Source organism: Mustelus asterias, chromosome 17, assembly GCF_964213995.1.
Source record: "Mustelus asterias chromosome 17, sMusAst1.hap1.1, whole genome shotgun sequence".
Taxonomy (NCBI): domain Eukaryota; kingdom Metazoa; phylum Chordata; class Chondrichthyes; order Carcharhiniformes; family Triakidae; genus Mustelus; species Mustelus asterias.
The window spans coordinates 10,459,891-10,474,672 of record NC_135817.1 but is presented as its reverse complement, the minus strand read 5'-3'; the positions used below and the strand labels follow the sequence as shown (position 1 = coordinate 10,474,672).

Below are 14,782 nucleotides of genomic sequence, written 5' to 3'. Positions count from 1 at the left end.
CTAACTGTCCTGGCTGGAGACAATTTACACCTCCTTAACCTGTGCTTAACCCTCTCTCCACTCACATTGTCTGTACCTGTAAAGACTTGATTACCTGTTAAGATTCGCATTCCAACCGTTATCTTGTCATTGAATTTGTGTCTATATATGCCCTGTTTGTGAACCCAACTCTCCACTCACCTGATGAAGGAGCAGCGCTCCGAAAGCTCGTGATACCAAATAAACCTGTTGTGCTTTAACCTGGAGTTGTGAGACTTCTTACTCGTGAATGACATGTATGTCAGGACTCAGCCTAACCTTGAACAACACCTCGACCGTCAGAGAATACAATTAATGTGTTTCTCTGCACACTTTGGTAAAGATAGCAGAAGTATAAGGAAACAAAATCTCCTTACTGTGGGATTCCGCTGGCAATGATACTCAGTTGCAGACAGCAAGTTGGCTTTAGTCTTTTAAAAAAAGAACAGAAGCGGAACTGTCAGACTGAAATGTCACTCAATCCGGAATTTTTAAAAATACAATTAAATTGTGACTGAGATGATAAAGGAACAGAACAACTAGGAGATTGAGTAGGCCATTTGGCCCGTCGAGATCATGGCTGATCTCGTACCTTCCCACACTATCCCAAAATCCCTTCAGTTCCCCAGTGCGCAAAACTCTATGAGTCTATCTTGAATGCACTCAATGACTGAGCATCCACAAACCTCTTGTCAAAATTTCCAGTGATTCACAAACCTCCGAGTAAAGAGATTTCTCCTTCTGGCAGTTCAAAATGGTCGACTCCATGTCCTGAACCTCTGACACCATTGTTTAGTTTCCCCAGCCTGACAGAACATCCTCTCAGCATCTAACTCATAAAATCCTCTCTCATTCTTCTGAACTGGAGACAATATATGTCTACAGATGCACCATAGAAAGCATTCTTTCTGGTTGTATCACAGCTTGGTATGTTTCCTGCTCTGTCCAAGACCGCAAGAAACTATAAAGGGTTGTGAATGAAGCCCAGTCCGTCACTCAAACCAACCTCCCAGCCATTGACTCTGTCTACACTTCCCGCTGCCTTGGAAAAGCAGCTAGCAGAATTAAGGACCCCACCCTCCCTGAACATTCTCTCTTCTACCTTCTTCCATCGGTAAAAAGATACAAAAGTCCGAGGACATGTCCTAACCGACTCAAGAATAGTTTCTTCCCTGCTGCCATCAGACATTTGAATGGACCTACCTGATATTAAGTTGATCTTCCTCTACACCCTAGCTATAACTGTGACACTACATTCTGCACTCTCGTTTCCTTCTCTATGAATGGTATTCTTTGTCTGTATAGCGCACAAGAAACAATACTTTTCACTGTATACTAATACATGTGACAATAATAAATCAAATCAAAATCAATATAGGCCTGGTCTACTCGATCTCTCCTCATCCTAGGAACCAGTCTAGTGAACTGTTCTTGCACTATCTCTGGGACAATAATGACCTCTCTTTGATAAGGGGACCAAATTTCAACACTCTGCTCTAGCGTGGCCTCACCACTGTCCTGTATAATTTGTGATAAGATTTATTTTACACTTACAGTCTTTGTAATAAAAGTTAGGATGCTTTTTTGCCTTCCCAACAGCTTGTCAGCACAAAGGAAGATGATTGTGTTCATTGGAGGCCAATCATCTTAGCTCAAGGATATCACTGCAGGTGTTTCACAAGGTAGTATTCTAGGCCCAATTTCAGCTGCTTCATCATTGACTATCCCTCCAACACAAGCTCTGAAGTAGGGATGTTCACCGATGATTGTTCAGTATTCCTCAGATAATTAAGAGAGAATCTAACCATCTCCGCCCGACATTCAATGGCATTACCATTGCTGAATCCCTCACCATCAACATCCTGGGGGTTGGCATTGACCAGAAACGGAACTGGACCAGCCATATAAATACTGTGACTCAAGAGTAGGTCAGAGGTTGGGAATCCTACGGCGAGGAACTCCCCTCCTGACTGCCCAAAGCCTGCCCATCATCCACAAGGCACAAGTCAGGAGTGTAATGGAATACTCCCCACTTGCCTGGGATGTGTGCAGCTCCAACAACGTACAAGCTCAACACCATCCAGAATAAAGCAGCCCACGTGTTCATCACCCCATCCACCATTTTCAACATTCACTTTCTCCAATTCTGACACACCGCGTGTACCATCTACAGGATGCACTGCAGCAACTCATCAAGGCTCCTTTGACAGCACCTTCCAAATTCGACCACCTAGTACAAGGGCAAAAGACACTTGGGAACACCACCAACTGCAGATTCCCCTCCAAGTCACTCGCCATCCTGACTAGGAACTATATCGCTGTTCCTTCACCGGCACTGGGTCAAAATCCTGGAATTCCCTCCCTAACAGCATTGTGGGTGTACCTACACCACATGGCCTGCAGCGGTTCAAGAAGGCAGCTCACCACCACCTTCTCAAGGGCAATTAGGGATGGGCAATAGATGCTGGCCTAGCCAGTGACACCTACATCTTGTGAATGAGTACAGATAAGTTTAAAATGCACAAAATCAATTATTCTATCAACTCTAGAGATTGAGGAGTCATTATTTTACATCAGATAGAAGTACGCAAGACAAAATGCTGTATCGTTCAATTGTAGTGAGTTACTCCAGTGTGTCTTTGAAGGATGCTGCTTTGCCAAGTAATTCTCTAAAAGTACAATGATGAGGACAGAGGAATTTACCTTGTCTTTAAGAGCTTCAAGTAATGCCTGCACATGTGAATTTTCTTCCTTGATTTTCTCCAGTTCTGACTCCTTTTTTCTGTATTCCTCCTGCAGTGCGAGTAGTTGCTGATGAGAAACAACACTGTTATGAGTTCACAGAGCCAGAGAGTGTTGCACAACTATTTCACATTTCAGAGGTGAGACTGGACCTTGCCTTTCATGTATTATTCCACAATTCAAAATGTTCCTGACCAGCGATGCTGAAACAGGACGGTGGCACAGTGGTCAGCACTGCTGCCTCACAGCGCCAGGGACCCGGGTTCGATTCCCGGCTTGGATCACTGTTTGTGTGGAGTCTGCGCGTTCTCCCCGTGTCTGCGTGGGTTTCCTTCAGGTGCTCCGGTTTCCTTCCACAGTCCAAAGATGTGCGGGTTAGGTGGATTGACCATGCTAAATTGCCCCTTAGTGTCAGGGGAATTAGCAGGGTAAAAATGTGGGGTTACAGGGGATAGGGCTTGGGTGAGATTGTGGTCAGTGTAGGCTCGATGGGCGCACTGTAGGGGTTCTGCGATTCTCTGAAACTGGACCTGGTCAGAGTGTGTACCCAGTCGATAAGCCACTATATCACAAAGCCGCTATAGCATACTGCCACTGGCCATTCCATTGAGTGAAGGGCAATCGGTCTGTTTATCTAACCCTTGCCCCAAGCCAATTTCAGCCACTGTGAATATTCCGGAACATGGAGGTAAGTTTGAAGGTTCTGTATTAAAGAAATATTAGAACACACGGAAGTTTTAATCCAAATCATAAACCTGCCCAATACAGACTGAGCTCCAGCTGCCATTAGGGGGACCAATTCCTTCCAGAAAATTCTGCATTAACATACATCAGCTAAATGTCAAATTATGCTTTTGCCCGCTGCCAATATCAGGGTTGAATAGATTGGCTTATTGGTATGGTCCAGATAATGTTAATAATCTTTACAAACTGTGATTCTTCAGTTTCTAAGCAAGTAACAACAAGATGATGTCATTGACATTATTGTAAATTGTGAAGTGGCTGAGGTCGCAGAAAGAGAAATACAGAAACTTGAGCGAACAAGTCTCCGGTTAAATTAGGAAACAGGATAATCCATTGTTGCGACCACATCTGGGGCGCTGTAGGTGACAACTGGAACAGTGGATTAGACAGAGGTGATATCGGAGGTGAGGTGGGAGTGCGTCATAAACCAGAGTCTGAAGCTGATTCACAAAGCTGCATGCTCCATGTGTATAGACCCTGCTGGGGGAGAGGGAAGTTGATCACTCCCCACTACATGCACACTCAGGGCTGGCTGCTACTGGAGAGGATGTAAGCTGGTCCTCCGGCCAGCAGGAGGCGAGCTCCATCTCTGCCACCACTCCCCAATCCCATTCCCTCAAGATCCTCCAATCACCGACTGCACCTTGGAGTTGAGGTAATGGAGTTCATGCCAAGCAATTTCTGTCCCCCACGAAATACAGATTATTAGATAGCATTATCTATTTCTACTAACATTTTTGTAACTGACACACACGTACCCATATGCGCGCATGCCCGCCCGAACCCACATACACACACATACATATACACACGCACGAACCCACACACACGTACATACCCACACGCATGCATGTACCCACACACACACGCACATACCCCCACGGACACACCCACACACATGGACATACCCACACCCACATATACACACGGACACACACAGACACGCCCACACGTTCAGACCCACACGCATGCATGTACCCACATACCTCCACAAATACGCACTGACACACGCGCGGACGCACACACGCAGCCACGGACGGACACACACACGCAGCCACGGACGGACACACAGCCGCAGCCACGGACGGACACACAGCCGCAGCCACGGACGGACACACAGCCACAGCCACGGACGGACACACAGCCATGGACGGACACACACCCACAGCCACGGACGGACACACACCCACAGCCACGGACGGACACACACCCACAGCCACGGACGGACACACACCCACAGCCACGGACGGACACACACCCACAGCCACGGACGGACACACACCCACAGCCACGGACGGACACACACCCACAGCCACGGACGGACACACACCCACAGCCACGGACGGACACACACCCACAGCCACGGACGGACACACACCCACAGCCACGGACGGACACACACCCACAGCCACGGACGGACACACACCCACAGCCACGGACGGACACACACCCACAGCCACGGACGGACACACACCCACAGCCACGGACGGACACACACCCACAGCCACGGACGGACACACACCCACAGCCACGGACGGACACACACCCACAGCCACGGACGGACACACACCCACAGCCACGGACGGACACACACCCACAGCCACGGACGGACACACACCCACAGCCACGGACGGACACACACCCACAGCCACGGACGGACACACACCCACAGACGGACACACACCCACAGCCACGGACGGACACACACCCACAGCCACGGACGGACACACACCCACACCCACGGACGGACACACACCCACACCCACGGACGGACACACACCCACACCCACGGACGGACACACACCCACACCCACGGACACGGACACGGACACACCCACATGCATTCACATCCGCGACAAAAACAAAATGCTGCAGAAACTGGAAATAAAAACGCTGAAAATAATCTGCAAATCAGGCAAATGTAAAGAGAGAAACAGAGTTGCTGCATGCATGTTGCATGTCCCGCACTGCTGTGTGCATGCATGCATGTTCACATACCTGTTGCATGCCCTGCATGGCGTGCTGTTGAAACTGGAGTTGCTGCTCCTTGCTGTGACTTTCATCCATGCGTTGGAACATTCCCTGCTCCTGTTTAAGAAGCTCCACTTCATTCCGATAGGCATCCAGTTGCCACCTCAGACTGTCGTTCTCCTCCTTCAGTGCGCGTGCCTGGGCAGCCAGAGCTAAAGTGGGCCAGAATAACAGATACTTATTCTCTCCATCATCCTTAACCAGGGCTGCAGACAATACTCGTCCATTCAAACCCTCCCCATTCCAGTATCTCAGCATTCAAATACTGACACTCTAAGGAAAGGGTTAATTTTTTATATTCATTTTTAGTTTTTGCCTGTTAAGTAAGTTTCAATTCTCAGTTGAGATTAAAGGTTAGCAGGAATAAGCACAGGAACACAAAGAGACCATTTACCCCCTTTTATCGGCTTCAGCACTCAATGGGATCATGGCTCTTCTGTGACCTTTAACTCCATGTATTTAGTTTTGCCTCCATCTCTGCCTTTCCCCAGAGCTCTCCAATCTTGACCACAATCTATCAATCTCAGATTTAAGATTAACCCGTTGATGCGCTATCAATTAGGCAAAAGACTACTTATGTGCCAATACAAGTGTAGGCTTTTATTCATAACAGAATCAGGAGCACATCCCAACAAGTAACCGACCCGAACTGAACAAGGGGGAGGAGACAGCCACCTTTATACTAGGTGACAAGGGGAGGAGCCGAGCCGGCAGGGGATGTGTCCAGGCATAACAAACACACAACGGTGGTCCATGTAGGACAAAGGCACAACTGAAGTCCACCACACCCGTATTGACTGCCATTTCCAGAAGAGAGTTCCAAACTTACTTTGTTTGTCGAAACTGGAGCATTCAACTGCTCTGTGTTTGATTATGGGAGTCTGCTAATTGATCTGTCTGTGCTTGATTGGTTAAGCCTGGGGTGTGACTTTGAGCAAAGTAAACACACACAGGAAGCTGAGCTGGAAGCATTGTATAAACCTTGTAAATAAAGCTCATGCATTGCTTAGAAATTAGTCTAATCTCTGCACTGCTCTGGAAAAAGTCAATTCCATAAAATATGCATAAGATTTTATTCCCTAACTTCCCCCTTAAAGATCTGACTCTAATTCCTAAACTATGCCCCCCACACCCCCCAGATTTAGACTCACCAACCAGCAGACATCATTTTTCTTTATCTATCCTATTAGTTCCCCATTACATCTTGAAATCTTTAATCAAATCACCCTTAAATCTTCTAAATTCCAACATATACTTGCAGACTTTAGTCCTAGTTTGTATAATCTCTTAAATTGTAATTGGATTCAAGGCGTTATTCTGGCATATCAACGCTCCAGTCCCTCAAAGGCCAATATACCATCCCCCTGGTGCACAGAACTAAGCTTGTGGCTGAACCTTTGTCTGAGCCCTCAGAGTTGTCTTCCCAGGGGTTAACCCCGCTTGGCCACGTCTGTGCAAGGCCAGTGATAACACATCATTGGACAGTCTGGGGCCTCTTCAACCTATCCAGTTGAATGATTTTTTTTGAAACATACAGATCTTTGCATGGACTGATTGGAAAACGAAGGGGTTTTTTTTCATTCGTTGATGGGCGTCACTGGCTGGCCAGCATTTATTGCCCATCCCTGAGCATTTAAGAGTCAACCACATTGCTATGGATCTGAAGTCATATGCCGTCAGGACCAGGTAAGGGACGGCAGCTTTTCCTTCCCGAAAGGACATTAATGAACCAGATGGGCTTTTACGACAATCAACAATGGTTTCGTGGACACCATTGGATTTAATTCCAGATTTTTATTGAATTCCAATTTTACCACCTGCCGTGGTGGGATTCGAACCTGGGTCCCCAGAGCATTAACCTGGTCCCTGGATTACTAGTCCAGCGACAATACCACTACGCCACCAGATTAGGACAGATATCCACAGACCTCTTCAGTTACTCCTCTTGAACTCATAAACATGCTGAGGCTGGAAACACTGGGGTAACACCTCGGAGATCTCACTCCCAACAGCCTTTCACTGTCTGCCACAGCTCAGACCATGCAGCCCTCACCCGTTTCCAATTAGCCATTTTGAAAAGACTGGAAACTCGAGTGGAAGGCTACAGAATACTTCAGCCAAACTAAGGCCCAATCACCATGGCAACAACTTCCGACAAAGGTAGTTCTGGATGGTTCGGGGGAGAGTTTGAATGGTAATTTGCAAAGCTGGCCAAACTATGGTATTTTTTGGGAAGAGCCCTGGGCTAAATCCACCAGAGTCAGAACCCTAAACAAACTGTTCAGACTTCAAATGCCAATCCTCACAGAAAATATCAAACGCTTTGAGGAAAACATTACTGGACAGGCTAATCACAAGCAGATGTGTAAAAACTGACTGACGGAAAAGCGGTTGAATTCTTAAAACAGCTTTTGCCAGGGGCAGTCGGAGTCGGCAGTACAATAACTCCACTTGGCTAACGCAATAATAAGCGATAACAAAGAAACACAAAACAACAGCCAAGACTCTTCACCAAACTTCCACTTGTTTGGGATGATAAACAGGGTAAACAGGTTCTTTTAAAAAAATATTTTACCCATTCTTGAAGTTACAAAGCCAATATGCAGAGTGAACCAGGCAAATCCATCTCCTTGCTTTTGCTCCAAAAAACAAATTCAAATTGAATCCAATTTAAGGACCCCACAAGAGAGATAAACATGATCAAAGCTGACAAGATGAGGCATTGCGCCCATCTTGGGCTTGCTCTGACGCATCTCGAACCCACTATCCGCAGCTGGATTCTCCTCTGAATAATCCTCTGAGCTGGATCAGCTAGCAGGCTGCTCCGCCATATTGAAGAGAAGTCAACGGTCACGTCCAAACCCTCCACAGATGCCCTCAGCCTGCGGAGAATAATTTATCATCACTACATCAGTGGTGGGAGGAACTGCTGTATGGTGAACATCATATTGAGGAGGCCATTTTGAATACTGCGACTGAAGGTTCATATTTATTTCCTTGCTTAGGTTTGAGGGGCCTTTATGCAGCCAATTTTATTTATCTCCATTCAGAGAACCACATGGATTTTCTGATGGAAATACTTTTATCAGGATGTTATGAAGAGGAAGATGGGTTTATAGTCAGGCCTCACCAAAAGGGTGTCTCCTCTCCATGGAGATACAAAGCAAGCTTTGTGTATTGTCAATTTCCTAGTGCCTGTTTTACAGCATCTCGCCCAATCCAAGTGACAGCCATTATCACCAGACTCTATAGACTAATCTTAGACGGACGGACATGCTCCCAGTGGTCACAGGAGGGTGAGCGAGAATGAAAGGATCCTGCTCAAGCAATGAGAGAACAAATTGAACATTTCAGTCAATAATGATTGACTTAATAAATAAAATCGCGAGTTGGAATTGAGTAATGTCAGTGTCGGTGTAATGTCAGGTATGTTGGCCGTACATCCCAGCGACTGATTGAACCGAGCAGCATGTTCCTCCAGTTTGTTTGTAACAAGCAGAGTACAGGCCATACTCAAGCAACTTGCAAAACCCAAACTAATGTCTGCTGTTAGATGTAATTCAGTAATTGAGCCGCACAAACTGAGCAATCTTGAGCGTGCCAATAGCTACACTAAAAACTAATTTAAGATGATCAGCCAAGCTCTTAATGTGGCTCATTACACTGATCCCCTCTGGTAGCATCAACTCTGACCCCCTCAGCCAATGCAAATGAGGCAACACGTTAGCATGGTGGTTAGCACTGCTGCCTCATGGTGCCAGGGACCCGGGTTCAATTCCAGTCTCGGGTGACTGTCTGTGTGGAGTTTGCACATTCTCCCTCTGTCTGCGTGAGTTCCTTCTGGGCGTTCCAGTTTCCTACCAGTCCAAAGATGTGCAGCGAAAGTGGATTGGCCATGCTAAATTCCCCCTTGGTGTCCAAAGATGTGTTGGTTAGATGGATTAGCCATGGTAAATGCACAAGGTTACGGGGATAGGGTGGGGGAGAGGGCCCGGGTAAGACACTCTGTCAGAAAGTCGGGGCAGACTCGATGGGCCAAATGGCCTCTTTCTGCACTGTAGGGATTCTATGCAATCAGTCCAAATGTACAAAGGCACCTGCTATATGGTGAAATCTCTATCTCAGTTAGGAAGCTGTCCACCTCCCTCCTGAAGACAAACTCCCACATGGAGCTCACATCTGATCTCAGAGATCTGGGTCCCTATGAACTTCTCAGGTGAGAGTGATGGTATCTCCCACATCCATGGTGGAATAGCACTCTGAGTCAATTGGCAGAAGAACCCGACTATTGCTGAAAAGAAACTCATATCCCCAAGATTGTTTGTCATTCGGACAAAGGCAGGAATGCCAAATTTCAAACAATCACAACAATTTATATCTGCAGGAGAAAAGGCTGCTGATTGGCCGAGGCATTGCCCTGGAGATAGCAACAGGGATCTATTGCCCCCCCCCCCGCAAAGGTAATTCAAAATATTGCTGTGAGAGTTTGAAATTTGGCATTCCCGATTGTGTCCTGATGGGTGCAAAATAAAAAGCTTTGGCAATATGGTTCTCTTTTCAGTGATGAAACTCTGCCTCTAGAACCTCACTGGCTACCCCAGAAACAAGCTGGCAGTGTCCTGGTTATCTGTCTGACTGACTGGTTACCACCACAGCTGGCACTACCCCTGGTTATCTGTCTGTCTGACTGGTTACCACTACAGCTGGCACTGCCCCTGGTTATCTGTCTGACTGGTTACCACCACAGCTGGCACTGCCCCTGGTTATCTGTCTGACTGGTTACCACCATTGCTGGCACTGCCCCAATTATCTGGCTCCCTGACCGGTTTCTACCACGCCAGCAGGATTAAAATCTAATCTCTCGCATGCGACAATTTGACATTTTGAGCACACTGAATGGAATCATTTTTACAGATATGCCAGCATGTATTTGAAAATGATTAAAAACAGATTAAAGATATGTTCACCATAGTTTCTGTGCAGCAAAGCTGAGGGGAATGAAAGGAAGAGAATGTATTTTTAAATAGGAAAAGCTCTTCATGACACAATGAAGGACATCCATCATTTATTGTGTCCACACAGGCAATGGAAGAGATATTATGGCTGACGTCCAGCAGGGGAATTGTCCGCTCTGTACTACTCCGGAAGTTTTGTTTGCAACTGGATCCTTCCAGTCAGCATCTGGTGATTTTTTTCCACATCTGTCAAACAGCAGCTCAGTTTTACTTAATATTGTTCTTTGATGCCCCCTCAATTTCTACCCTTCATACAGCATGAGCGAGCTATCCAATCCCACAACCCGGCAGGCTTACCGTAGCTGTGATTGGAATAGCACATGTGTACCCAGAGCCCCAAATGATAACTTCCTCAATCTGATCTTTAGCAATAGTTGTCACTCTGTCAATGTGCTGCTGGTCTGTCTTTGGGGTTCAAGCAGTGCCTCTTGTGGCCAGCAATGGGAGTTGACAGAGTGTGCATGAGTTCAGATGAGGCTCGAGGGTTCATTTTGTGCAAGGCACTTTCCCTCACACTCGGGATTCAAATGGAAAGAATATGAACAAAGAACAAAGAAAGGTACAGCACAGGAGGCCTTTCGGCCCTCCAAGCCTGTGTCGATCATGATGCCCGAACTAAAATTAAAAAAAACCTTCTGCCCTAACTCAGTCCGTATCCTTCTTCCCTCCGTATTCATGTACCCACCCAGATGCCTCTTAAATGTAAGATAGGAGGTGGGACACAATTGGCTTACTGAGAACAAAGAACAGTACAGCACAGGAAACAGGCCCTACGGCCCTCCAAGCCTGTGCCGCTCCTTGGTCCAACTAGACCAATCGTTTGTATCCCTCCATTCCCAGGCTGCTCATGATGTCAGCGTGCCTGCCTCCACCACCCTACTTGGCAGCGCATTCCAGGCCCCCACCACCCTCTGTGTAAAAAACGTCCCTCTGATATCTGAGTTATACTTCGCCCCTCTCACCTTGAGCCCGTGACCCCTCGTGATCGTCACTTCTGATCTGGGAAAAAGCTTCCCACCGTTCACCCTATCTATCCCCTTCATAATCTTGTACACCTCTATTAGATCTCCCCTCATTCTCCGTCTTTCCAGGGAGAACAACCCCAGTTTACCCAATCTCTCCTCATAGCTAAGACCCTCCATACCAGGCAACATCCTGGTAAACCTTCTCTGCACTCTCTCTAATGCCTCCACATCCTTCTGGTAGTGCGGCGACCAGAACTGGACGCAGTACTCCAAATGTGGCCTAACCAGCGTTCTATACAACTGCATCATCAGACTCCAGCTTTTATACTCTATACCCCGTCCTATAAAGGCAAGCATACCATATGCCTTCTTCACCACCTTCTCCACCTGTGTTGCCACCTTCAAGGATTTGTGGACTTGCACACCTAGGTCCCTCTGTGTTTCTATACTCTTGATGGCTCTGCCATTTATTGTATAACTCCTCACTACATTATTTCTTCCAAAATGCATGACTTCGCATTTATCTGGATTAAATTCCATTTAAATTAAATTGAGGTTACCATTGGGATAATGGAGTTATCACTCAGACCTCCTGCCCCCTCTTTCCACATCACTACCCTCTCAATGGGCTTTCTGACCTCAATACATAACGTTCAATCTCTTTTAGCTTTACAGTAAAACCTCCAGGGACATATCTGAGAAAGTTAGGAGTCTTTCTTACTGTTGTTCCTTCACACAGTTTATAGTTAGAAATCTTAGAAACCATACAGCACAGAAAGAGGCCATTCGGCCCATCGAGTCTGCACCGACCACAATCCCACCCAGGCCCTACCCCATATCTCTAGATATTTACCCACTAATCCCTCTAACCTACGCATCCCAGGACATTAAGGGCAAATTTTTAGAATGGCCAATCGACCTAAGCCGCACATCTTTGGACTGTGGGAGGAAACCGGAGCACCCGGAGGAAACCCACGCAGACACGAGGAGAATGTGCAAACTCCACACAGACAGCGACCCGAGCCGGGAATCGAACCCAGGTCCCTGGAGCTGTGAAGCAGCAGTGCTAACCACTGTGCTACCGTGCCGCCCAGTTATGGTAAAGCTTCCAATACCCTCCCTCGCAGCAGCGGCACTGCTCCTGACCCCCTCTGCATGAGGCTGAAAGCGGGCAGGGTGGATGACTGGCTCTCAATCCAGAGAGCTGCCAGGCCTCAGGGTAGGCCCAAATCGCTGCGAAGGAAAAGGGCGTCGATTTTCTCACTCTCCATCTTGTCGGTACTTTGAGGCACTGTAAGTTGTTGTTGTTATCACCCACCCCTCTCTCTAACCCTGGTTAGATGTAGCCCTGAAACATGATCTTCACAATGTGGTGGGGGGGGGGGGGCGGGTGAGGTGGGGAGTGGAGGGGTTGGGGGACAGTTACACCTCCAGGCAGGAGATGGGGAAGGATGCAGAGCGCCATCCTGTTGGAACTGCACCCAGAGCTGCTGCTGGCCCCTTCACAATCACGGGGAGGCGGCTGTGGCTGATTCTAAATCATTTTTGTCATTTGCTTTTGGAGGACCTCTCCATCGTGGGGCAAGTGAGCAAGAAGGCCCAAAAAGCTGGCCAGCCCTGCAAAACCTCATGTCAAACGACTATTGCCGACATTGTGCAGGGTCAGGGCCGACATACGTGTGGGACATCAAGGTACTCGCTCCAAAAGGAAAACCCAACCGCTGGCGTAATGAATCTTTTACCCCTTTTTTCTTCTGTTTTGCACCCAGGAATTGAACATCTTTGAGCGGCTTTCACATTGATCACACTAAAGTCACGGAAAAGCACATTGGTGAGTTCAATAGGGCGGCACGGTGACACAGTGGTTAGCACTGCTGCCTCACAGTGCCAGGAGCCCGGGTTCAACTCCGACCTTGAGTGACTGTCTATGCGGAGTCTGCACGTTCTCCCCCATGTCTGCGTGGGTTTCCTCCGGGTGCTCCGGTTTCCTCTCACACTCCAAAGATGTCTAGATTAGGTGGACTGGCCATGCTAAACTCTTAATGTCCAAGGAAGTGTAGGTTAGGGGGAATTAGTGGGGTAAATTTGCATGGTTGGGTTGGGGTAAAATGCTCTGTTGGAGAGTTGTGCCAAAGGGCCTTCTCCTGCACTGTCGGGATTCTGGATTCTGAAGTTTTAAATAAATTTCAGGTGTATTTATTTTGTCTGTAACACCATCAACTCTGGAGCAGCCCTCCTCACATGGAACACTGAAAGTCAAATAAAGAATGAATTTGTACGGCAGTTTTCAGTACAGTTAAGCACTCAGTAAATGTAGAAAATCAGCACCTCCCTGAGTGATTTATTTTCTTATCCACGCGAGTGTGGGATGAAGTGTTGAAGCAGCTGCTAAGCGAGCGAATAAATGACTATTTGCTGAGTATCCTGGCTGTCAGTGACTCAGGAACCCGCAACATTTGCAGTCGAGGTCACAGGTTTGGAAGGTGCTGTCACAGGGCCTTTCGCGAGACAGACGGTACAAGGATGTGTGGGTTAGGTCGATTGGCCGTGATAATTGGCCCTAGTGTCAGGGGGGATTAGCAGGGTAAATGCGTGGGATTGTGGTCGGTACAGACTCGATGGGCCGAATGGCCTCCTTCTGTACTGTCGGGATCCTATGGTACATACTGCTGTACGCTGTACAGCACAAGAGTAGCCTTGCATTGTAGCTCACAATGCTGTGACTGGCTAGTTACCTGGGGAACTAGCTAAATTTAAAACTCTCGCACTTGCTTGTTGCTGCAATTACAGTTTTCTCTAATGACTTGAACGTCCAAGTGATTAGTAATACAAGGTGTAATTATAGTGAGGGCAGATGTTAGCCAGTTTAATGAGAGGCTGCAATTTGTAAAACAGACTGTTGGCGCAGATATTCCTTCACTGGACATGGTTTTGGCAACAAGACTCCAGTATTTTTTCACATGCACTGACCTGTGTGGAAAGAGGATAGATTAAAACTAAATGAGTGAAACTGCAGAATGTCCATTCTGTCACACTCAGCAGCTCACAAAGAATTGGCAACTTTTCACGCCGTTTCTGTTTCCCTTCACATTCGAGACACCGACATTCCACGAAGATCTTCACCATTATTGATCTATCCTGCTTCTTGTGGCGCTCAGCCCTTCCTCCGCGTGTGTACAAGACGATTACTAACTCAATCCACTCTCTCTCAGGGCTTTTAGCCATTTTCTCTTCCCTCTCGGCCCTCCTCAGTCATCCCATCTGCAG

At 47.3% G+C, this 14,782-nt stretch overlaps 1 protein-coding gene across 1 annotated transcript in view; it reads right to left on the bottom strand.

Moving 5' to 3' along the window:
- Positions 1-14,782, bottom strand: part of enox1 (ecto-NOX disulfide-thiol exchanger 1) — a 264,276-nt gene that overhangs the window by 62,104 nt on the left and 187,390 nt on the right. Inside the window, exons 9-10 of the mRNA XM_078231954.1 lie at positions 5,503-5,687; positions 2,722-2,829 (exon numbers count right to left, since the gene is read on the bottom strand). Coding sequence (XP_078088080.1) covers positions 2,722-2,829; positions 5,503-5,687 — 293 coding nt within the window. The remainder of the gene's footprint in view (positions 1-2,721; positions 2,830-5,502; positions 5,688-14,782) is intronic.